We start from the raw sequence: 26157 nt of genomic DNA, 5'->3' as shown, positions 1-26157 counted from the left end.
TCATAAAAATAGCGCGCCCTTTTTGTATATATAAGACGTGATATCTTCACCATTAGTATCATTACATTACAACTAAAGGCACAAGAAAGGAACAAAAGCCTTCCATACAAAACAATGCAGATATTTCGAGTATTAATTGGTAAGTGATATTATTTATGTACACAATTTTGAAAACCAAATTTAAGTTAAAAAACAACAACTTACCTCATATAATTATAATAATAATAATAATAATAATAATAATAATAATAATAATAATAATAAATAATAATAATAATAATAATAATAATAATAATAATAAATAATAATGTTATGATAAGATAATGATAAAGATATTGAAAATATTAAGACGAATAAACACACAACTTGATCGAACCGTTCAAATAAAAAAATGGCTTTATACTCGTTTTGAATATTGTGATAAAAAAAAAACCTCTTCTTTATACTGGTATATTCTATCGTAAGAAATAAAACATGATTTTGTGTATCTAGGGATCTTTAATGTAAATCAATTTTATCTACTGTTGTAGCTCTTTAATAGTTTACCGGAGAATATCTATATTTAAAGAATATTGTTACGTTAAAAATAAAAAGGTTTTTTTCCAAGATGTGAGCGAATGAAAGCAAAAAAATAAAAAAAAAAAAAATCCTCACGACTAGCTTTAGATAATAAATAAACGTTTGTCAACGTCGCGATGATCATTATTTTTAAAACATTGTACCGCCTTACTGACATTTACCTGTAAATTAATGTATGTAAATATTTTTTGTATTTCAGGTATATTATGTATTTCGTGTAGTTATGCAGCTACAATACCTCCACGTGTTGAAGGAATACCGATTAGCATAAATAAACAGAATCTTATCGACCTGGAAACTTTCGTTGGTCGCAGACGACCGCAAAATACCAACATTAAACCAGATCCTGTCTCAAACGGTGGAGGTATACCAGTCGGCGAGTTCAGTACTGTCACAGAAACGCCATCTGTTGCTAGAGGAGATATAAGATTCCCAATACCAGAGTTTCCTACCCCGAAAACGACGCAGGAAACCACTACACCGATTAAACTGAATGGCGATATAACGTTTGAGATTCCGACTTTCCCGTGGCATACAACCACTGATGGTACAGCCACAACAACTAACAGTGTCACTACAGAAATCGATGATACTACAACAACAACAACTACAGTAGCTCCAACAACAACAACAGATATTCCTTTAACAACAACGACGCAAAGTCCAACTACAACAACAACAACAACAACGCAGATTCCAACTACTACTACTACAACACAATTTCCAACAACAACAACGCAGATGCCAACAACAACAACGCAATTACCAACAACAACAACAACAACACAATTACCTACCACAACAACAACAACGCAACTACCAACAACAACAACAACAACACAATTTCCCACAACGACAACAACAACTCAACTACCGACACAACAACAACAACAACACAATTACCTACTACGACAACAACAACGCAGATTCCCACAACAACAAAGTATGTGCCTACGACAACTACAGAAATACCAACAACGACAACAACAACAAATATTCCGACAACGCAGGTGCCCATGACGACGACACAAATTTCCACAACAACTACAGATATTCCATCAACAACAGAAATTCCAACACCTGCCGCGACAACATCTGATGTAGCTGTAACAACAGATCCTGTAACTAAAACGACAACAACCACTGAGATGCCGACAACCACGGATACCTCGTCAACGACAAGGCAAACAACGGAAACCATAACAACAGAATCATTAACAACAAACAATCCAACTACACAAAATCCTACTACCAACGCACCGACAACGCAGCAGCCGTTAACATCATCAACTACATCACAGGCGTCAACTACTTCATCCCCAATGACGTCATCATCCGTTCCAGCAACTACGCCACCTGGATTCTTTCCCTTCTTTCCAGACGACGATTTTGAATTTGACGACTTTTGGAATTTTCTGGAAAACGATGATGACTCTGACAGTGATGACAGTGATGACTTCGATGATGATTGGAATTTCTGGATGACTGGCGACGACGCCGAATCTTTAAATTGGTGGAACAGTCAACTTGGTTTTGGTGACAATTCTAAACCAAAACGCAATTCCAAGAATACAAGGTTGAATAAATTAAAAGAAGTGCCACTTGGACAGGATCAAATAGGAATGCTTAAAGACAACAATATTTTCGATGTCATTGATAAAGACTTGGACAAAATGTACTTTAACACCAAATCCTGGCTAAATGCCGTTAATGACGGCCAGTCGATGGACAAGAACACAGTTAATAAGTTGAGAAAGTTTGACACTTTAATTAATGCACTTTTCTCAGATCTATTAACGCCATTTGTAGAGCCAAGTTCAAACTCAAAGAAAGGGTCAAGGAAATCCCGACGGTTAGCCAGAAAGAATAAGAAACTGCAAGCTTCGTGAACAAATATTAGTTCTAGACACTAGGACAATTTCAAGATTGTGTCGTGGTATTTATTGATAAATTATTATTGTTCATGAATGTACATTCACGTTATAGTCATGGAGAGATTTCGTTGCTTTATTTTTGTATGTTTTTTTCTCAAGTAAACGCTGGACGTTTAAATATTTATTTACCTCATAATATCATTATTTTTTTTCTTTATTAACTTGGTCGTCCATCAATATCATTATTGTCATTTCGTAACATCACAAATAGACGTGTTAACATCATTTATACATTTCCTTCCATTTTTTTTGTTGATTTCCCAAATCACTTTATAAAACATGACTAGGGTGTATTAATGCTTCCCTCTAAAGGTACAAGCACGATTTATGTTTTTTTGTACTTTTGTTGGACTTTCGTTGGCTTTTTTTCGTTGCGTTATAAGTTCATAACCATGATAATGGTATGAATTAATCAGAGGCTTTTTTTCACGCAGACACAAATCATTTATGTTTTATGTTTTTGTAAGGTAAATTGTTAATTAAAATATATTTATTTCATTTAATATACCACAAAGATTCTCAATGACCTTTGTAAAAAAAAATTTAACATTTTATGGTTTAAGATTTTGCGTTGTTTCGTATTTTGTGATATTTATGAAAATGTCAGTGACATATTTTATTACAAAGAAATAAATAAACTTGAAAAGTTAAATTTTGTTGTTGTTTGACTTTAAACGAAAAGTTGTCATACGTATCAACGCTCTCGTGCTTTCCTGATCAAGAGGTCACGTGCTCTATAGCATTACGAGCGTTCATTAGTGAAACACATAAAAAAGAGATCAATTGTATCCAGTGCGCGGTCATTCTCTTGAAATGGTCACTGGTAATGTGCGGTTGACAGGGGTAATATGTCATTTTTAGCGGATTATTTTCTCTACGAAAACACATTAAAATTCCACAGTACGCCATTTACAATGTAACTTATACATTTTGTAATCATTTAAAGACAATTGAAGTCATAAATTTTAACATTTTGTACTTTATTCGGGTTATGGTTATAGATATATATCAATCTAAACTGTTCTTAACTGATAGATTTACAATTTATGTATTCAGATCAGAAGTAATTATCTTTATGTTTTATTTAGAATTGAATTGTTCAATTTTAAAGAGATAAACATTGCATAGGTTCTAAGTAATCTAATTTTTTTTTGCTTTACAAATTCATGGAAAACTTTCTTTTTTATGGATTTGTTTTAGATACAATCTATCTTCTTGTTTTTGTCTTTTTCTTTTTGTCATATAAACTCGATATTCAAATTGTGTAATTATCTAAGAGCGTAATGAAGTAATGTCCCCATTCATAAAATCGCGGGAAAACAAAAATAACATACTTTAATAACGACCTCTATTATACAGTTTGTTGCATTGTGACCTACTTACAGGACATCTAATACGTACGTAGGAACGTTTAACGAAGTTTTATACGTTTTTGTGCGTTTTTGCATTTACGTACGTTGATATATTGTTTAGATAACATGTCTTATATATAACTTTCACCATGTATACATATATGTTAGTCCAACTTTTCTTTCTTATATATTTATATTAGACTTTATGTAATGAGTATTTCGAAATGAAGAAAAAATCAAAATGTTTGAAATCAGTTGTCAAAATAAAGGAATTATTTGTGTGTGTTTTTAAAAAAGATAATAAACAAGTTGTAGACTAATTTTCATGCATAAATAACGCTTACATTAAATTACGAGCTTTCTATCTATATATACATGTATTTAGAAATAAAATCGTTGTTACGTAATTTTACAAGTAATGTTTAAATATACTATGTCAAGACGACTTATTCCTCTTTACGTTAGATTTTAAAATAAAGACAACCCTTGTCAAATATTACGTTGGCGTTATATATTAACGTCGCGTTAAATAACGTCAGCTCATGTTATTCTAAATTACACATTTTTTGTAGCCTTGAAAAAGCTGGTTATTTATTTTGCCCTAACTGGTTTTAACCGAATTTGAATTTTTATGAATTTAAATTAATTTCCATGTGCATATCAGGTTCATTACCATACTTCCTTGTAACATATGTCACTTCAGGCAAACCACACGCGACGATGTGCCTCAAGCTTTCAACATTTAACATCAAAACAAAGTTTTAAATGCAAAAGTTCACAAACAGAATATGAAATTAAAAAAAGAAAAAAGAATAAAAACTAAAATGATTTTAAAAACTAAAATGATTTCGAAACGTCATAATTAACGTTGTTGTTGCTGCAGCGACACCTGCTAAAATAATTATATGTGTCGAGCTGCATCTTTTAGTTCGGTACCATTTACAGTAAATTAAACTGAAGCGTTCGATTCTTACAGTTCTCTTCCGTTCAAATTTTAACTCCCTAAAAACTGTCCTCCTCGTATTTAACACTTATTAATAGTTCCTTTCAGTTTGTGCAAATATTCTTTAATAATTGTTTTTCAGTGCGTTAATTTCGCCCATTTTTATTAAAAATTGTTGAATAACTGTTTTGGCGAGTTAATCTTTTTGACTGTTTCGTTCAGTTTATTAACCTTTTTCCCATGTTTTCGCGGTTCATGTTTAAGAGCTTCGTTCAATAAATTACATCAGAAGAATAAAAAAAAATTGTTTCAGGCGCTTTCGTTTTTTACCTATATTTTGCCGTATGATTTTCCAAAATTAGGGAAAACCTTGAGTGAATGTTAGACAAACTTGTTACCTCATTTTTGTGACCCCACTATGGGGAGGCATTTAGATTTACCCATGTCCGTCCGTCTGTCCGTCCATCCGAGCTTAGGGGCTATGTAAATGTAAAGAGAACAAAAGAGAGCAATAGGTTCATTCCGTGATCAAAGGGTTTATGGGCTAGTAGCCCTTAAGAAAACAAAGAAAATAACAAAGAAAATAGCCCCTAAACCCAAAATGTTGGAACGTCCATCCGTCCGTTCCCTTTTTGTGTCGCACGTAGCTCAAAAAGTAATTGACCTAGAGTCATGAATACTAAAGGATTGTTGATCAGCATGTGTAGTTGTGCACCTGGGTAATTTCGTGTGTATATATTTAGTTTTTTTAGAGTTATTGCCCTTGAATTAGTAAAAAATTCCAATTTTCAACTTGTGTCGCACGTAACTAAAAAAGTATTTGTCCTAGAAGCATGCAACCTTACAAGAATGTTGCTCAGCATGTGTAGTTATGCACCAGGATATTTTCGTGTGGACATATTTAGCATTTTTAGAGTTATTGCGCTTGACTTAGTGAATATTTGCAATTTTCAACTTGTGTCGCACGTAACTAGAAAAGTATTTGACCTAGAGTCATGAAACCTTACAAGAATGTTGCTCAGCATGTGTAGTTGTGCACATGGGTATTTTCGTGTGGATATCTTTAGTATTTTTAAAGTTATTGCCCTTGAATTAGTAAAAAATTCCAATTTTCAACTTGTGTCGCACGTAACTAAAAAGGTATTTGACCTAGAGTCATGAAACCTTACAAGAATGTTGCTCAGCATGTGTAGTTGCGCACCTGGGTATTTTCGTGTGGGTATTTTTAATATTGTATTAGAGTTATTGCCCTTGACTTAGTAAAAATTTACAATATTTAACTTGTGTTGCACGTAACTCAAAAAGTTTATGACCTGTAGGCCTGAAAGTTTACAAGAATGTTGGTCAGCATGTGTACTTATGCACCTTGGGGTTTTCTTGTGGATTTATTCAGTATTTGTGGTATTTGCCCTTTATTTAATAAAATATTTCTAGTTTTCAACTTGGGCACATGTAGCCAAAAAATAAATTTGACCTAGAGACATAAGATTGACAAATTGGTGGAGTGTGTGGGCACCTGTGTCCTTTGGACACATTTCTAGTTTCAACTTAATTCAATTACAAATTATATTTAATAATTTAATTTAACTTAATCAACATTCATGATGGAAAAATGAGTCTGGAGAAACGAAATGTTATATACTTGTTTTTTATGACGAGATATCGTAAATTTAAGTGTATGAAAACGAGGACAAAACAAGGTAGATTTCAAAATAATCGTAATTAGAAATTATGATAATAAATACATTTGTATTTGTACTATTGTTTTCTTTAAAAAATAAAATAAAAAATCGTTGACAAATTGCTACTATCCTGCCCTGGGCTTTTTCACCTCTAACGTGGAATGGGATGATATACAGTTGACTTCATAATATTTACATTTCCATCTCATCTGCATAATTAATAATAATATATACATATTTACAGTCAATCCTTTAAACAACATATATACAGAAAATACAGTCATGGCGTTTACCAGTATACAGTAATTTAAACTTAAAGTCTATAAGACCTGGCCATAAAGTCTAGAAATCCTTGTTTCCGGAAAGACCAAAATTTCATCATTGCAAGATTAAAGACCCATGCAGTAAGCACCCAAAATGATATCACTTCTATTTCTCAAAACCACTTTAAGATTGTATCTTTTTATAGTTTCATTGGGTATAAAACTGAAGTAACTTTTGCTTCTTTTGTGTTCGGGCATTTAGTGCAGTTCTAGTGGTTTAGTTTTTTTTTGTATGGAAGTCAAAATACCGTTTTGTTTACATTGTGCTGCCTTTATGCCATATTTCACTTTTAGCGCTCCTTATCGAGGTGATAAGTAATATAACACGCCTTAAATGCATTATAAAACAGTATTAAACACATGCTTGCCATTTATAAAGAAAAAATGTATTTATTTCTAAGGCTTCATGTGCCTTTAAATAGTGCATTGAGGACAAACATACACCTGTACAATGTATGTTTATTGTTATACAGGTGATATCATGAGCAAGACGCTATATGGTATGACAATATAAAAGTACAATGTCAAAATAAAAGTAAGAAAAGAAAATCAGACACAGAAAAAACATTAAAAAAACTTTTGAGTATATAAAAAACAAGTGCTAGTACCTTAGGTTGATCTGAGAAAAAAGCTCGGGAGAAGCAAAATAAATTAAAAAAATATAAAAGAACGAAAAACCTTAACTGTTTTAATGATGGCATACCTTGTCAGAAACCATAGCACGAGGGTGTGGTACATTTATGACCAAGAATAATTTTTTATCAAAAGACAACTCATTTAATTGGACCATTTTATTGACTTTAATATTTCATAGAGTTTAGCAATTATTTGTAGTCCCGAATTGTTTAAAGAAAAGAAAAAAAGAAAAATCACAGATTTCAAGCAAACGGCACCACCTGCTTATTAAATATTTGAGTATTTGTAGCGTGTGTTTTCTAATGGAAAAACACAACAACAATAACAAAACAAAACAAACAAAAAACAACAACAGTAATTACTAATACAAATGTATTCGTAAAAGAAAATTCACTGAAGTTATAATTATTGAATGTTATATTTAACTTAATTAAAATTTATATGGTGTCAGTGTATTAAAATTGAAAATAAAGTCCTCTACAAATATCTCATAGATTGATTAACGATTGTTATGTTTTCATAAATCCATCTTTTGACACACGTCATAATCTGTCTTCTATACATAGAATTTTGTAATAACAAATATTGTTGTTTACTTGTACAAACATTGTGATTAATTGACATGTCCCAGTTTAACGACCAACAAGTCATACTTGCTGGACTATCATTCTGTAAACAACAATGTTTTCAACAGTGACTCATAAATAAAGAAATACCTCATCTCATGCAGATTTCAACATTCGCGCGCGTAATGCATGCCAACAATGTTCATATTTATTAATATGATAATTAGATTGAGGTCAAAGGTTGCGTAGGTAATGACCTTCCGGGCTTACCTAAAAGGTACAAATAGGGTTGTTTGAACGATAAAACAGTACTATCACTGCGAACACACAGAAAGACAGAGGTACAGAAAATGACAATCTTCAAGACAATGTCAAATACCGGCTTCTTGATAATTGGACTCTTAGGTAAAATATTTATATGTTATAAAAATAAGTTTGAATTGTTTTTTTTTTATTAAATACAAGGATTATCATAACATTCTACATAAAAGACTAGGATGTTGAACAAAGTAGATCAAAACTTTTCATGATAGATAACGTATATTTCAACATTTCGACGTTACAACATTTTTATTTTGTACATATATTTATATAGATGTTTTAAACATATATGCTGTTTTATTGTTGCATTACGCTAAAGTATTTAGAATAATATTACATGTAATATAACTATATTTTTCTAAACATTGGAAAGTACAACGTGCATTGTCTGGAGTTTTTTTCTTCTTTCTTTCAGTGTTTACTAGATCTACATTTGCACAAGTTACAACTCAGGAAAACGCACAAACTACACAGGCCACAATTACACAATCCACACAGACTTCTTCCGAAACCCAATCTACAGCAGCCAATGCTGGTGCACAATCAACACAAGCAAATACTGGTACACAATCAACACAAACAAATACTGGTACACAATCAACGGCAGCAAATGCTGGTGCACAATCAACGGCAGCAAGTACTGGTGCACAATCAACAGCAAGTTCGTCCAGCACCCAGACAGCGGCGACGTCTTCTAGTACCCAGGCTGCAACAACACCAAGCGCCACACAGACTACCGGAACCAGTACAGAAACCACAGCGGCATCTGCTGACACGCAGACGACAGCGGCTGCAGAACGCGCAAGCGTACCATGTCCCGATGGACAATATAACGATATTACAGATACAGTCACCTTCATACTTGATGAAAGAGAATGCCAAATGTAAGCAACATTTTTTTTGCTTTTTCTTCTTAACTCGCAAACATATTCCGAAAGCGATCTTTTCTAATTAAGTGAAAGCTTTAGCGATCACAGAATAATTGTCAATATCTATATGATGTAATACATTTCAAGTATTTAGGTCAAATATATACGCACGTTTGTTCATAATTTGATGGTTTGTTATAGAATAACACCAATCGTAATTCATTTTAACTTATGTTTTGATCTTCTGTACGGATGTGGGAAATTGGATGTGTTTGATTGACAGTAGATTGTATTAAGTATATGATATTATTCAAATGTATGCTGAAAAGACACTCCATTTTATTTGTGTCTTTTGATGACTTATTTGATATATATATTTATAGCACACCTTATCTACTTCAGAACTGTTTATCTTTCAAAACCACCTAAAGGAAAGAAAATACAGAAAGCGAAAAAGGCAAAGAAAGAAAAGGAGCCGAAAAAAGCAAAGAAAGGAAAGGAGCCGAAAAAGGCAAAGAAAGAAAAAAATCCTAAAGGCAAAAGTGCGGAACAAGTAGAACCAATAGAGCAAGGAGAGAGGTAAATCGTAATATTTTACTATCAATCATTTACTGTCTTTTTTGGTTATATATGTTTATTCATTCGCAATTCATCATGAATTTACAAAGTCTTCTTTGCAATAGATATACCATTGGAATGGTATTATCAGGTTTTATCTGAAGGTTTCAAATTTACATTCTTTGCAGTTATTATGTTTGTTATCTAATAGATCTAATACTCGATCATAATTTCTTATATCTTTTATTATTTTCATTTCATTTAAGAAACATAGTATACTTTGTATAGCATTTATGCTATTTTAAACCAAATATAATGCTACATGACAAGGAGTTAATCTATTGTTGAAAACTAGTCTTATTGTTATGTCTTCCAAATATTAGAAATGTGGAAATAATGAATATAAAACTTTAACTAATTTATCTCAGGTTAATAGAAAAATCCGTATCTATCGGTCCAATCCCAGGACGTGATGTTGACATGTGTGCCGATGTACAAGTCAGCAAATATAGCAAAGATGTTTACTCTATCCAAGCCGGAAATTGTGTCATGTAAGTATTTATTTTATCTAAAACAGGAAAACCATTGAAAAAAATATTTTGAGGACCATAAAAAAATTGTTGTCTCACAGTTAATTTATAACCTTGTTGTTAAATGATAAATCATTTGGCATTAAACTGGAACACGAAGCAGCCGTATTTTTAGTTAGCTAAGTGTTTTGGTTGTATGATTTTATGAAGAATTTGACATGTTTATAATTATACTAGCATTAGCTTCAGCAATTGTGAATATATCATTTTAATAGTTATGTTAATGTTAAACTGTTTTGCACGGCTCAGGTGTATGAAAATATTTTTGTTCAAAGGAAAGTTAATTTAAGATATATAATCAAAGCATTTAGTTAATGAACCGCCCGTCTGTAAGTTTAGTTAAGCTCTTCTATAAAAAAATCGGTGTTTTTTTTTTAATTATGTTTGTAGCCAATACAAATGCAACGATTCTAGCAAGTTACAATACCGCAGCATGTTTTGAATTTATTTCTTAGCTTACATTATAATGTGTAAGCCACTGCAAACATTGTTTCTTGTGTTTAACAAATATACAGCATTATGTCACCATATAAATGTACATTTTTATTTCATACAGGTACGTGAAGAAACCAAAGAAGGGCAAAAATGGGTAAATAATTTTATATATGTTATTCATGATACATTGAATACGTCATGTTACAATTTACACTTTATAACAGTTACGTAGGCTGTTTTGCATGACGACATTGAGGGGAAAACAACATATTGCATTCCTTATAAAACAATGAAAACGTTAGAATCGTTTGTTTAATTATACACAGTAAGATGCTCATATTTTTATTCGTAAAACATTTATAAGGGGCAGATATCCTGAAAAAGTATAACTCTTTTTCCATAAAGCAAAACAATAACATGGTTTTATTATATTATACGAAAGACCTTTTATTTTAACAGCACAAAGTAACATGCGATAATAAAGTATGTTTGCAAAATATTTGAGTAGTGAAATAGATCGAAAACAACACAATGCTCATAAAAAGTATATCAGAAAACAAATGAGCCGCGTCACGACAAAACCAACATAATGGGTTTGCGAACAGCATGGCTCCAGACCAGCCTGCGCATCCGCGCAGTCTGATCAGGATCCATGCTGTTCGCTATCAGTTTCTCTACTTGTAATAGAGTTGGTAAGCGAACAGCATGGATCCTGATCAGACTGCGCGGATACGCAGGCTGGTCTGGATCCATGCTGGTCGCAAACCCATTATGTTGGTTTTGTCATGACGCGGCTCAAATGTATCTGATCCATTAGTATGATACTCATGATAAAACGTTTAAAATGTCTTTTTCTTTTTTCAGATCATCTGTTCCAATGATCAGGACCGAGACAAATCCACCTGTTTAAGGGAAATCGCCTGTTTACCAATATGATAATTAACTGTATATAAATCCAAATTTATACAAAAAAATGTACATAAAATTGTTGTCTCGTCTTTACAAAAATAAATGTTTTACTTTATAATCTAATCTCGCCTTGTTGTTCTTTAAGTTCATGGGCACATGGTTTAAGTGTAAACCAACTGGCAAAATGAAATGTAATAAAAAAATGTCAAAAGAAATATATAAAATGTATGGCAACGGCAGCAATCAAATATGTAATGACAGCATATTGTTACAGATATATACACCATTCATGTTACTTTTGCATAATTATCAGTCTTATAAGAAATCATGTGACATAACAATTGTTGTCCATTCGAAGTAAAAGTGAGATGAACCATACGCTTGTCGTCAAAGAAAAATTTGTTTATAACACGTTCCATATCTTGATAACATTTTTCACAATGTTTATCTATATCAAAATCACACGTACTGTTTAATTGAAAAGAAAATAGCATTTATAGTCAATAAGTAATATTATATAAATAAGACATGTGTTTTTGGGTATCGGTAAAATATCATCCCGAGATAAATACTGTTACCTGAGATCTTAGTAATAATTTTACAAGGGATGATATTTTACCGTTTATCACAAACCCATGCGTTATTTATTTTCTTACCCCAAACAAAAACTGTATTGATCTGAAATTTTCAACTAAATGTAACTGCAACAAAATTGAACCAAGAGTAGCAATAACTCAACTGTCCTCACATTGCAAGTTGTAAGTGAACCTGATAAGTTATTTTCCTTTAATTCTTAAAGGAAATTTTGATATCTACCAGTCATAAACATACAATAAGCTGTGTTTCATATGAAAATAAAAACACAAACCCATTTATGCGGTTATGATCTGTGAAATATGATTCTACTGTATCACATGGTTTTTGACAATGTGCATTAACGAAATTACGATGGTATCCCGCATCATTCTGTCTACGACACCTGTCATGTTTCACTGATAAAATTCGTTAAATAATCCTTTGTTGCATGCTTTTACCGTCTGCTTGTTCCATTTTGACACACAATTAATCCAATGCAGTAACTTCCAAAGAAAACGGATGTTAACTATTTTTTACTATTCAACTAAAGATTATGCACTCAATGCGCAAACAACTAAAAGTTAGGATTACATATTAGATCATTACATAAAATCACATTACATTTTTTTCGATCACTATCAGCAATTAAGAAAAAACACAAGAAATAAAAAAAAAAAAAAAATGAAATCACAAAGCAACACTTTGTAACCAAAAAGTGTACAAAAATCCCAGAAAATTCTATTATGCTCGTGTGTCATGGGGTTAAAAATGCTGCAGTACATTTCGTAAGGGACCTCGCCAACCATTTTCTTCATGATTCGACATTATAGATTAATGGTCCACTATACCTTGTATTCATATTTTCATATTTTGATAGCGTTTTTAGAACTGGTCAAAACTGGATTCTATTGTCAACCAGATTTTGTGCACATGAGAGCACATGTCAAAATAGTTATGCTAAACAGTGTTTATGATTTATATATAGAATAACGTTATTTGTCTACGTCTGCATCAAAACATTTTATCAATTTTTGGCTGTACGGTGGAAATTATGTTTCATTTACAAACCTGAGAAAAAGAGTTCATGTACATATATGGTGTAACATGCTTAGCTCACGCAAGGTATAACAACAACAACAACAGCAGCAGCAGCAGCAACAACAACAATAAAAACTAGTGATTTGAAAAGAGAACCACCAATGTGACACTTATAAACAAGTTTATAGCATTTTATTATTCATATTTCTTAAATTTCTATAAAAACAGTGACATTTATGTAAATTTATATTTTAAAAATATGTAAATCAGATCCCGGAATTACGCGCTCTCAGTAGTACAAAAACAAACGAATAAAACATTATGTTGTATTTACTGCGTGGAAGCACTCAAGAAAGTTGGAAAATAAAATGACGAAAACAGCAAGTTATATGTGTCTTATGGTGTTTGGACTTTTTGGTAAACGTTTGATTTATACAGTTTGAATATATTATCTGATATTAAAAGAATACTAGAAAAATGCACGTTTACTGTTTTCGAAATTTAAATTCTTTAAATAATCTTAAGATAGAACTGATTATTCTGCAAACATTTTTGTTGTTTTAACTCTAAGCTTATATTCATTTTTAGAGCTGAGACAGTTGGGGCTGATATTTTTTTATTGTTTTTCAGTTGTCACACATTTAACAACAGGACAAAAAGAAGCTACTCAAAAAATAGCGCCTGGCTCGGCTGCTGGAACGTCAGCGTCACCTACCAAGTCATCTCCTACAACCCCTGTAAAAGTCACATCTACAGGGACACCTGTCAAAGTCACATCTACTGGGGCACCTGTGAAAGTTACATCTACCGGAGCACCTGTAAAAGTCACATCTACCGGGGCACCTGTGAAAGTTACATCTACCGGAGCACCTGTCAAAGTCACATCTACCGGGGCACCTGTAAAAGTCACATCTACCGGGGCACCTGTGAAAGTTACATCTACCAGAGCACCTGTAAAAGCCACATCTACCGGGGCACCTGTGAAAGTCACATCTACTGGGGCACCTGTAAAAGCCACCTCTACTGGGGCACCTGTAAAAGCCACTTCTACCGGGGCACCTGTCAAAGTCACATCTACCGGGGCACCTGTCAAAGTCACATCTACCGGGGCACCTGTCAAAGTCACATCTACCGGGGCACCTGTCAAAGTCACATCTACTGGAGCTCCTGTTAAAGTCACATCCACAGGGTCACCGGCCAAAGCAACTTCTACAGCGTCACCGGTTAAAGCGACAACTACCAAAGCACCTGTTAAAGCAACTTCTACCGGGGCACCTGTCAAAGTCACATCTACTGGAGCTCCTGTTAAAGTCACATCCACAGGGTCACCGGTCAAAGCAACTTCTACAGCGTCACCGGTTAAAGCGACAACTACCAAAGCTCCTGTTAAAGCAACTTCTACAAAAGCACCTGTTAAAGCAACAACTACCAAAGCACCTGTTAAAGCAACAACAAGCGGGGCAACGACCAAAGCGACATCTACCGTTACAACAGCAACACCCATATCGCCCTGTCCTGTCGGTAAATACAATCAGTTAAGTGAAACAGTGACCTTCACACTGGACGAAAAAGAATGTCTTATGTAAGTAACTACTAAAATTCAAAATTCTTGAAAAACTATTTACTATGATGTAAGTTGACAGGTATTTTACTTTAAGGCAAGCAATGACTCTCTCACTCTGTTTCTCAAATGTACTAGTATCACCATTATAAACATTTTATTTAATATATTATTTTAAATTCGAGTATTCATCATATTGATACAGGTTGATAGGTTGGACTTTGTTTGATTTTAAGTATGTAAATGTCTTAAGTAAATCAAAATATGATAACTTTTTAAAAAGTAGATATAAAGATTAACTTGTTTTGTACATATTGGAGCGCAAGCTGCAATATTGCATGCCTTGATACCTGTATATACATGTTTTGTCTTATAATACTTTACGTTTGTAACGTCGCTTTTCATTGGATAATCATGACGTTTTTATAGGTTTATACGGCTGCTGTCAATTTATGAAGATATCTTTTTTTTCTCTAAAAAAGATTGCTGTATTATAAATTCGTTACAAAAATTTATGAGAGGTCATATGACTGTAAATCAAAGGTTATATAACAACTCGGGTTATATTTCCAAACAACCGTTTATATACGGGCATATAACCTGTCAAAATCTTTATAAGCATGGACAGTTCTTGTAACAATATTTGGACAAAATCAACCGGTATAACCTCTTTTTGCTATATTTACGTAATGGACTCGGTCAGTTTCCATTTTTGGAACTACTTGTTTGCGTATGTTCAGGATGGCCTGACGCTATATATTGGTGACAAAACTTAGTCACTTCCGGTGCCAGCAGGTTTCGGGTAAAAGTTTTTGTATCAGCAAACATTGTATTGAAATGTCACTAACCAAATGGTGTGAACTTTCATTGTTTTAGAACCGTGTACCTCGCTAAATCATCTAAGGATAAGGGAGCTATAAAGGGAACTTCAAAGGATAAACAAGGCAAAAAAGAAAAAAAATCAAAGGAAGGAAAATCAGAGACAAAGGATAAACAAGGCAAAAAAGAAAAAAAATCAAAGGAAGGAAAATCAGAGACAAAGAAGAAAAGTAAAAGTGGGGAAAAGGCTGAAGTGGAAAGAGAAAGGTAAATACATGTACATAATTATCTTTTTTTTAAGTTTCTAGAACTACACGTCGAGGATAAGTCTTATTACAGAAAATTACTGATTTTAGGCAAATATATAGTGAATGGCATTGTCCGTTTTGTTGGAATCCAGACTCATGAGCCAAATGGAAAAAAAAGATCAAATTCCCTCCATGTACCATAGAATCTTTGGGAAACCCTAGAATTTATTAGAAAATTTATTTATATGTTATTATACATTTTACTGTACAGTATGGAAATATATTTGGGCGAGTACACAGTTTGAAAAGTCACGTTGGACGAGCCGAGTCCAAATATATTCCGTATTGTACAGTAAAAAGTATAATAACCTTTTTATTTTATATCTTTCGTTTAATTTGAAATTACATCATCATTATCCCCAATAAAACCACCACCGATGTCATCATCCATACCACCACCATTATCAGCAACAAAACCACTACCACCATCACCAACACGTTCAGTATAACAACCAAAACCACAACTCATCTGTTAGAGCATCGTTTAGTGCACATGTACCCAGCCGTCAAATATGAAAATAATTATTTTTTGATCCAATGCGGGAATATATTGGACGGTCACGAGGTACAAATGCAGATTATGAATTGGTTAGATTTATTAGATATATAATAATAGCTTTTATTGTTTATCAAGATATATAGAAAGACGTGTATCAGTTGGTCCTACACCAGGTCGAGAGGTTGATATGTGTGGGGAAGTTGTTGCTAAGAGATCAGGAAGGGGGACATATACTATACGGACAGGTGACTGTATCATGTAAGTTATTATAATATCTTTCTTAACGCTGTATCATACCCATGTTTGATAATTGTCATTTAATGCTTTCCTCTTAAAAATTCCTGTTCAATTTAGTTTAGTTTAAACTTCTATATAAAAAAATACTTATTCAATAAGTTTTACATAAAATAACATTTACAAACATTTCACAACAGTGTAATTCAGACTGGATTGGAAAACAAGTAAAACAATACTTATATCAATTCCTCTCCAGTAAAAGTAATTTTAAAAAATAAAGATACAAAAATGATGCAATTAGTTGTAGGCTCTTTGAATGTACAACAAAGAATAAGAGAATAATTGATTGTGTTTGAATTCGTGATACATATATGTACATGATTGTCTCCACAGCTGAGACTCAATCGAGAAATAAAAACCTGTTATAACAATGGTTTACGTTTCCAATTTGTTTATTTGTTTACGTATTCATAGTGCAACAGCCACATATGAAATGCATATTTAAAATATAAAAAAATATATATGACAAGGAGAGATGTAGGACGAACGGAAATACACGTCGGATTTACAGTAGTGTTTTAATTAATATTATAGTTGACATTTCACATGAGGTCGGCTTATTTAATAAGTATAACATAAGGTTTTAATTTGTTGGATATACCTAGTATATCATTAGTTACATAAGACAGATTTTTCTTGCATATCAGACTGGCGTTTCCGTTAGGTTTACCCATGCCGGAAATTTCATCTGGCATGGGGGGTGCCAGATGAGTCGCGTGCTGTACAATGGCACGCTTAGGATGACGTCATTTTACCGTTATGAATGAAGTTGTGTAATTCATACGCTGTTGTAAGAAAAAAGTTACGGTTGTAATGATATAAATTTCCATTGAAATTAAAGATAAAGAATTTAAAATATAATGGAATATGGTAGAATATGCAAGAAAAAATATCTGACATATGTTTGCAGTTCGGATCGGAATATCCGTCCCTCGGTCACCCGCCCATGGGCGGTCACCTCGGGACCGATATTCCGATCCAAATATATGGCAGATATTATTAAGCATAATTTCATCTAACGCACTTATTTTCATATGTGCATGTATATTGCTAGGTAGTTGCTATGCAATTACCGTTTGAAAATTAGTAACAAATCTGTTTTTACATAATTATTATATTTTTACTGATATAATTATAATCTTTTTGTGACTAATTAACAGTATAACCGGAAATCACATGTAAGATTTATCTACGATATTATTTATCTCTGACAGGACCATACAACGACGGAACAAAAAGAGCAAGGGGAGGTAAGTGGTATTGTAGAACCAAACTGAGTATAGACAGAGTTACTGATTAACCGTATAGTATTGCTTTTTTAGCTTTACTGAATAGAGTAACCAATGATTTTTTAAAAGTAGCTTTATGAATTTTGCAAAGCGACAACACTTACAGAGAAATTAAATTATCTAGATATCTATTTTAATTTTCGGTAATATCTGCCCAACACAATGTTGATCAATGGTGTTACAATTACTTTGGACTAAAATTTACCATAAAACAAATAAATACATATATCTAAGTTAAGAAACATTGTTAGGTTTTGTTTTTTTAAGATGATTTTGTCATAAATCATTGTTTGTTGTTTTCAGACAGCCTATAATAAAGTCAGAGAAGGTTCAACGGCGTTAAGTTGAGAGAAGTGAGCTTTCTTGTTGTATATAATTCCATATTTTTTCATGTTGTATTTTGAATTAATGTTATTAAAATAAAACAAATTTTACCTTGTTGTTATTAAGATTTTACATTATTTATTTATGCTCGATAGTAAACTAAAATTTCTCAACGATCCTGCTTTCATCTAAACATGGTTATGATCCATATAGGACTCGAGCCAATGTTCCAATTAAACTTTCAGCATAAGGCAACCTTGCTTCAATTGTGAGCTGTGTTGCAGAAGTAGCTTATCTCCTGAAATAGTGTTGTGAAGTTTTTTTAATGCGACAATATTTATGATGTAAATGCAAAAATGTGTCACGATTTCTTAGTAGAAGGGCTATACATTTGAAAAAAATGTACAATTAGAATATAAAAATATTTGCCTGGTCAATGGTTTATATTTACTATTCAAATATTGAAAGATATTACAAAACATTATCAAAAACCATTAATTGTGTCCCAATTTTACCGGAAACAAATACCACATGATCACAAAAGATCGTAATCATAAAATATAAGATTATTAAATAAAATACAATCACGAGTATTGACCATGTCTTGCAACGCAGTATCAACGTTAACACAAAAAAGAGAATGAATCCTGATTTCCATTGCTGCCCTTGTTACTGGCGGTATAAACAGCGGAACGCATGCATTTTTATATAATTTACCTTATTCTTGAAACAAAAACGCAACAAGAAACAAGAGAATACATTCGAAGGGAGAAAACCAGTATAATTGTTATGGTTACCTTTCATAGTAAAGCGGACTAGACTTAGAGATACAACAATGGTCTGCTGGTCTACAGTTGTTCATGAACAGGTTCAGCCTGACGGACAGTGTGTCACATTCATCTATACATTTAATGAACAGATTAAACCTAATATAGATTTTATTACATTTACCTAAACATCAGATTGTATCACATTTATAAGTATACAGTTCAAAAACAGGTTAAACCGAATATAGATTGTCCACAACATATTGTATCACATTTATCTATAAAGTTCATGACATAGAATGCAATATTCTGTTTTCATTGTTTTAACTAACATTACTGTCATAATTAATGCAGGATGATATGTTCATGTTCGTATTTACGGTCTATTTTATTCATTAGCTAATATGTTCAGGAAAACACAGTGTTCATTTGATTGATTTTGGAACCTATTAATTCAAAGAAAATTCCGCAAAATTACAATGAAATCTCTTCATAATTTATTATTATATTATATAAACATGATAAACATTGTAACAATACACGTACATGTATGTGCATGAATAATGAGGGTAAACTTACCTTTACTATTATCATTGCTTTACGTTGTTCTACTTACGTCGTGCAAGATAATCTTGTTTGTGATTTTAAGACACGTAATCTGTGATGAAAATAAAGTCTTAAAATCAACGATTAAGTCATTTTTGACAAATTAATACAGTTAAGTAGCATATATTGGACACGACTTCATGCAGAGCATTGTAATTTTACACTATAAATACGTGATGAATGATAGTAAGTGACAATACTTTTGAATGTTGTAATGTTTTAAAACATGTCATATGTAATTTTGAAAATGTCGCGTAACTGAGAGATTAATTAGGGTTTTTTGGCACATTTCTAAATTAAAGGTCACAAACATAAATTTTAACTTACTTTCCTCTTATTCATTTGTTTATGAATTTAAAAATGGTATAATTTCTAAAATGGCATCTTAAAGATGGTGTAAGGACATCATCTATTTATAGATGTACAGCATGCCGTTAAGTAACAATATCTAACGTTTGTCATTCAAAACGTTATTCAAAACATGCCAACCTTGACTTTGTAAATACATAAAATGTAAAAAAAAAATGCAGGAACGGACCAAAAGTGCCGAGTCCATATTACAACATTACTTAATTGTATTATAAAAATGATCACAAATTGTGTTAATTGTAAAGATAATTGAACAAACTGCAAAACTCCTTTGAAGTCGTGTCATAAATAAAATGCCATCTTACAAAGGCATTTTACTTTTCTTGACAGATGCAAGTATATTTTATTTATCTATTTCATCTGATGTATCTCTGCATGATTTCAACGTGACACTGGCTCCGCCTCTTTTTAGAAAATATTTAAAACATATCAATATATTTTAAAAAAAAAAGGGAAAATTACTTTGAACAAAACCATTGTTTCTTGTGTTTTTTACTTTTTAGAAAAAACACGATGGCCCGGGTGGATTTTTTAAACAAGGTTTTAAACTTGTTCAATTGTTGCTGGGTAAAACTATTTTTAAAAAATACTTTTATTTATTTAAATAAATAAAAGCAAAACCCTATACTGAAAATATTTTTAAAGGTTTGAAAAACCCCACACAATAAAAACCCCAGAATAAGTTTATGTGTATATATTTTTGAAAAGGGGAAAATTTTTATGGAAAATTTTTAAAAATTTACCATAGTTTTTAAACGGTCAAAATAAATGTGGAAAAAATATTGTTTGCATGATACTTGTTTAGATTTGAAAATGACATAACTGTAAATATAGCCAAGAAAAATTAAAAAGGTAGACCACGAGACATTGGACGAACAGATTGATTTAGTATCACATTTAGGTATATAATTTTGAATATATTTATAGAAAAGTTCAGTAAATTGGAAATCTACTATTTGACTTTTAAATAATAGCAAAATGTTTAAAAATTATTCAAAAATACTTGTTTAAGGAATTCTTAATCATGTTTAGAATGACTTTGTAATATTTGTCATATTCGCTTAATTGGACAATTATCACCATGTATCGATGTAATTTTCAGTGAACAGTGTTGTGTTTGCTAGAGTAATTAACAAGGTATCAAGTACAGGTGTACAAGATTCTGGCACTCCTGATGTCTCTAGTTCTGTTACTGGAGAAATAAATTATGCAGAAGATGGAATTACGGCAAATAATGTCAGTCAATCTGGGAAACAAATCAACTACGTTGCTGAGTCTTCGAATAAACCTGCCACAGGCACCGGTTATACTAAAGGTAGTTCTGAATCCATTTCTTCTAAAAAATTAACTGATCCCAAATCAAAAATGAGTCCAGCGGTGACTTCTGAAGTAAAAGCAGCAAGTGCTGTAGTTAAATCGGAAGTAAATACAACAGAAACTGAAGCTGAAAGTGGTGTTATGTCAACTGCCTCTGAAGCTGGTATTGGAGATAAACATACTTCTTACGAAACAGAGACAGGCAATCAATCCAATAACACAAGCCCGGGATCATATGATGTACCGACTTTACCTGTACAGTCAGGACAACCTAATACTTTATTAGGCGGACAAGCCACAAACTATGATATACAACCAAATATAGTAACAATTAAATCTAAATCTAATTCAAATACACTTGTCTCCAAAACCGGATCTAGCCAAATACAATTTGGTAAAAATAATGGATCAAGTGCGCAACAATCTGCTTCTAAAGTCGAGCAAACTTATAACGACACAGAATCAAGTATAAACTCGAAAGAGGCGGTAACTAGCGAACAGTTAACTGCTCCCAAATCGGAATCCAACCAATCAAGTGTGGAGTCTACCAAAACGTCCAATAGTTCAGTCACTACAGCTTCTGAGCAATTATCTGGCTCCGAAATGGAATCATATGATCGGTCTAAAAGGATCGAGTTAAAAAATCAGTCAAAAAGGTCAGTTTAATGGGGTAGGGAAAACCAAAATACTAGTTCCCCTAGCTCAGAAATGGGAAAATTATTTATCATCTAAGGTTTTTAGGCCTGGGGTTCCCAAAAAATCAACCAAACTAGCCAAGCCCGCTACATCTAGTAAACAATTAACTGTCCCTGAAATAAGATCATATGATCAGTCTAAAGGCTATAGTAATTGGTCTATGAATGAATCATCTAGTACCGTTGCTGAATCAAAGGAAACATCTACTGGTGTAGATACAGTATCTCAGAATATACCAATTGACGTCTATGATGGATCAGCGGGTAAACCATCAAACTCTGATACCAAAGCAAGTTCAAAACCACAAAGCTTAGAGGCTAGTTATGGTAATAAACCAGCTAATTCCGGCTTAGAAACTGGTCAGCAAGTAAATGTCAAAACAGTTAGGGGATTATCAGCTAGTTCGAATGCTAGCGCAAAGGGGACATCAAGTAAAGGCTCAAATGAAAATGCTAGTCAAGGTAAAACTAATCCTATAGTCAAAACACAAAGTTCAAGCATTGCTTCTGGCGGCAGTAGCCCATATAACAAAAGTACTTCAGGAGTTGAAACTGGAAGTGATCAGCCCGATGTAGATATTCCAAGCAGCATTGGTTCTCAGTATGAAATGGGTGAAGGAATGGCAGGACCAGATGGTGGTGAACAACCTGAAGTTCCTGAAGGAATACAGCATGGACCATGTGCACGTTTTCCGTTCCGTATTGAAGGCAATAAAGTTATCTTTGATGTTGAGATGAACTGTCAGTTGTAAGTAACGTCTTCAAAAATCATAATTTTGAAAAAAAATGTAATTATACCATTATCTTTTATTATAATTTTACAAAACAATAAAACTGAAATGTACCTTTTTTACATAATTTTCTTGTAACATTTGGTTGATCCGTCCGGATCACCTATTCCAATTAAATATGAATAAAGTGTACTGTTCAAGTCGCTGTAACTTGGTGGAGGACATTAATGTCAGCAATTGCTCGTTTCATTGTCTTTTATGAACAAATTCGCAAACACAACAACAACAATTCTGCAGGTTTCATCTTAACGTTGATTTAACGGGGCAGGTTTCTTTTAAACATCATATTTGTAGATAGAATCAAATATGATACGTATGGACTTCTTGATATCAGTTAAATTCTTAAAAAACATTTCTAGGATAATGACAACCAAGAATTGTAAATGTTCAAAGGCTATATGATCATCATGATAAATTAAAGATCCTTTACGTTTTAATTGAGGTTGTATACCAAGTGAAATTATATATATGTATAAATTTATGCTTATAAAACAGTTTTCAGACATCGAAGAATATGTAAAATATGTACTACAAATATTTGTACATATTATATTTAATCATTAAAATATATGCATTCATTTCTTATTGAAACAATTGAATTAGACTTTATAAAAAATAAAGCTTTTATTACCTCTCTTTATTTACATGAACTGTTAAATTCGGTAATATCATTATAAATAATGCTTTTTGGAACTTACAAAATTGATAAATCTTAACTTGAGCATCATATTTATGATATAAAACCATAAAAAAATTGTATTACAGGATCTTTAAAGACAGTTAAAGCACCCGCTAGCACCGTCTTTAATAGAAAACATTATTGATTGTTATTACATGTTGCACAATGTGAGCAAAGTTGTAATTTATATGCACCATATTAATGTGAATTACAAAATATGACCTATACCATTATCTTTGTTATTTATTGTTATAAAGTAAGGGATATTCAAATTCATGTTTATAAAAGTTGGTAGGGTCTGTTAATTTAAGAATTTGCCAAAAGCAGTTGAAAAAGGGGTACGGGGCCAAACAGTCAGGGAAAAGGAGCATCGTAAGAAGATATATGTTTGTTTTCCTTTTCTCTCATCGTGATATATTATTGTGTTTTTTCTTACATATAATTCTGTTCAGATTTACATATTTTGCATAGAGCTATTTACGATATTGTACATGTACATTCAGTCGGAAATATAATTTCCGACTAGACTTAAATGATATCGCTAAAAGAGAATTTCCGAAAATCATTTACAGCAACTTGTTTGAAATACAAACATCGAGTGGTACAACAGCTGTTGATGGCACGTGTCCAAACCTGCAAGCGTTTATAGTGAGAAATGGCATTGTTTATATCAAGACGTCACCAAACTGTCATTTGTAAGTTGAGATACTTCATCTTTTCTTTCTTTTTGTTGCAAATCTAGTCAGACTATCTCCTAAGTCATAATACAATTAAATATTTTTGTAATGTTTTGTTACAGTTAGAATACATCGGTGAAATGAGAAATTCTCTGCTACTTATTAAAGACAAGAAAAACGTTAGCTGTCATGTATAAGTATACAATCTCAACGAACCATCGTTTTGTCAATATAACTGGTATACCCGTCACATTCAGAGTTTCATCTATATTTTGTATTTCCCCAACAGGTCGGGTATATCGTTAGAGGAATGTAAATAGATGATTTGTTAATGTCGGGGATAGGAATTACATTATCTTCTTTATATTTTAGAAACTATTTAGATATTTCTATACAATTTATCAGTTTATGTAAGGTATTTCTGATTTTACATTTGTATATATGAATGCATGAAAACAGCGCTAATTAAGGTTCAATATAAACCTTCATGTATATGAACCTTGATTATAAAACACATGCCTTTGATTAACGCTTTATTTCAGAATTATACACCCTGACAGACTGACCACAGGGAGGAACTAGTAAGTCGTTTACAACGTGATATATGCATCTTTCGTTAATGCAACAATCTTATTTTATTTCACATTTATAGCGTTTTAAGTTTTTTAGTTTAAACATATTTCATTGCATTAAATACATGTTTAAAAACATATTATACAAATAATGAGTATATATCAAAATGCAAATGGGTTAGGCAACAAGTTCTTGCAATATGAGATTGGTTTTGAGAGACACCAGCCATTTTTCACTATTTTTTATGACAATCACGGTCATTTTATGTTGTGGTTTTAGAAAATGTTTTGTAAAGAAACCTTTTTAAATACAACAATGGTTTACATATGTATATTAATTTTCTACAATTACTGGTACAATATATTGCTTCTCAACCGGTTGCAATATATATTAACGCTCATTGTTATGTTAAAAGACATAATAAAATGGGAAATAGAAGTCGTGTAATACAGTAAATATCACTCAAACTAATACCCGTTTTTTTTTTACTTTCGTGTTCCAGAAACTTTCCAACAACGGCTGCAGTTGATGTTGGAGGGTTAAAGTGTTCAACAGAGGAAAAAGTCGATAAAACATTTATGTACATAGAAGAAACAGCAAATAATGGAAACACATTATAATTGTTTGTCAATATATACTTTTCATCAACCATTTCCTAACAACCTACATTATCAATTAAGGCTACCATTTCGACTAGACATTAGTAAGAACGCTGAATAAGTTACAAGAACTGTCTCAGTAAGTCATGGACAACAGTGTTTATAAATACAAAATACTCGACGGGCTCCAAAAAAAAAAAAAAAAAAAAATCCTCCATATAGCATTAATGAGTATATGACACATTGGGTTAAATGTAATAAATCTTAGAACACCCGATTGACTCCGAAGTTTGATATTTCACTAGTTAAACTTGTTTTGTTTAATTGGAAGATATTCACCGCGAGATGATGTTTAACTTGGGAATGTTTCATCTCCGCCTCATAAGTTATCAAAGACAACCAAGACTACACTCTCCAAGTAAAATACACAAAGACAGGGCAAGGTGTGTGGTAATGAAGACAAAAAAAAGAAACAAAACAAAGAAGGAGAAACCGGGAGCACCGCCTTAGAATGGGCATGTAAAATATTGATCTATACATTATTTTCCTTGCCACTCCGTGTCTATATGTTAGTTGCAGCGTCCTTTATAATATTTATTCAGATGATTCCCCATCCGTGTCTGTGTCAATTACAGCACCTTTTATAACAATTATTCAGATGATCTGTTTTTATTAC

General features: G+C 32.3%; 3 protein-coding genes and 1 long non-coding RNA gene across 5 annotated transcripts; all 4 read left to right on the top strand.

The window, feature by feature from the left end:
* The first annotated feature begins 114 nt into the window (after nucleotides 1–114).
* On the top strand, nucleotides 115–3178 carry LOC132758830 (GATA zinc finger domain-containing protein 14-like). Its single transcript, XM_060750533.1, has 3 exons — nucleotides 115–139; nucleotides 779–1126; nucleotides 1168–3178. The coding sequence occupies exons 1-3, from the start codon at nucleotides 115–117 to the stop codon at nucleotides 2466–2468; spliced, it is 1674 nt and encodes a 557-aa protein (XP_060606516.1). The 3' UTR covers nucleotides 2469–3178.
* A 5049-nt stretch (nucleotides 3179–8227) lies between these two features.
* LOC132758807 (mucin-2-like) lies at nucleotides 8228–11820 on the top strand. The gene is made up of 6 exons (XM_060750506.1): nucleotides 8228–8420; nucleotides 8752–9220; nucleotides 9608–9784; nucleotides 10192–10314; nucleotides 10910–10942; nucleotides 11653–11820. Exons 1-6 carry the CDS (start codon nucleotides 8366–8368, stop codon nucleotides 11696–11698), a joined length of 903 nt encoding a protein of 300 aa, XP_060606489.1. The 5' UTR covers nucleotides 8228–8365; the 3' UTR covers nucleotides 11699–11820.
* Nucleotides 11821–13570: 1750 nt separating this feature from the next.
* LOC132758805 (uncharacterized protein DKFZp434B061-like) lies at nucleotides 13571–18518 on the top strand. 2 transcript variants are annotated; one of them, XM_060750505.1, is made up of 7 exons: nucleotides 13571–13728; nucleotides 13942–14893; nucleotides 15749–15816; nucleotides 15871–15958; nucleotides 16634–16756; nucleotides 18010–18045; nucleotides 18388–18518. In XM_060750505.1, the coding sequence occupies exons 1-7, from the start codon at nucleotides 13680–13682 to the stop codon at nucleotides 18425–18427; spliced, it is 1356 nt and encodes a 451-aa protein (XP_060606488.1). In that variant the 5' UTR covers nucleotides 13571–13679; the 3' UTR covers nucleotides 18428–18518. The 2 variants fall into 2 exon arrangements, with proteins under 2 accessions (XP_060606488.1, XP_060606487.1); XM_060750504.1 differs by having other exon boundaries at nucleotides 15749–15958.
* A 5447-nt stretch (nucleotides 18519–23965) lies between these two features.
* Nucleotides 23966–26134, top strand: LOC132758804 (uncharacterized). The gene is made up of 4 exons (XR_009629629.1): nucleotides 23966–24004; nucleotides 24205–24327; nucleotides 24852–24890; nucleotides 25385–26134. It is a non-coding gene; the product is annotated as an uncharacterized LOC132758804 (long non-coding RNA).
* The last annotated feature ends 23 nt before the right edge of the window (nucleotides 26135–26157 follow it).

Source organism: Ruditapes philippinarum, unplaced genomic scaffold (assembly GCF_026571515.1).
Source record: "Ruditapes philippinarum isolate M1 unplaced genomic scaffold, ASM2657151v2 ctg300_1_1_1_1, whole genome shotgun sequence".
Lineage (NCBI taxonomy): Eukaryota > Metazoa > Mollusca > Bivalvia > Venerida > Veneridae > Ruditapes > Ruditapes philippinarum.
Note: the sequence above shows the minus strand (reverse complement) of the source record. Positions and strands in the feature narration are given on the sequence as shown.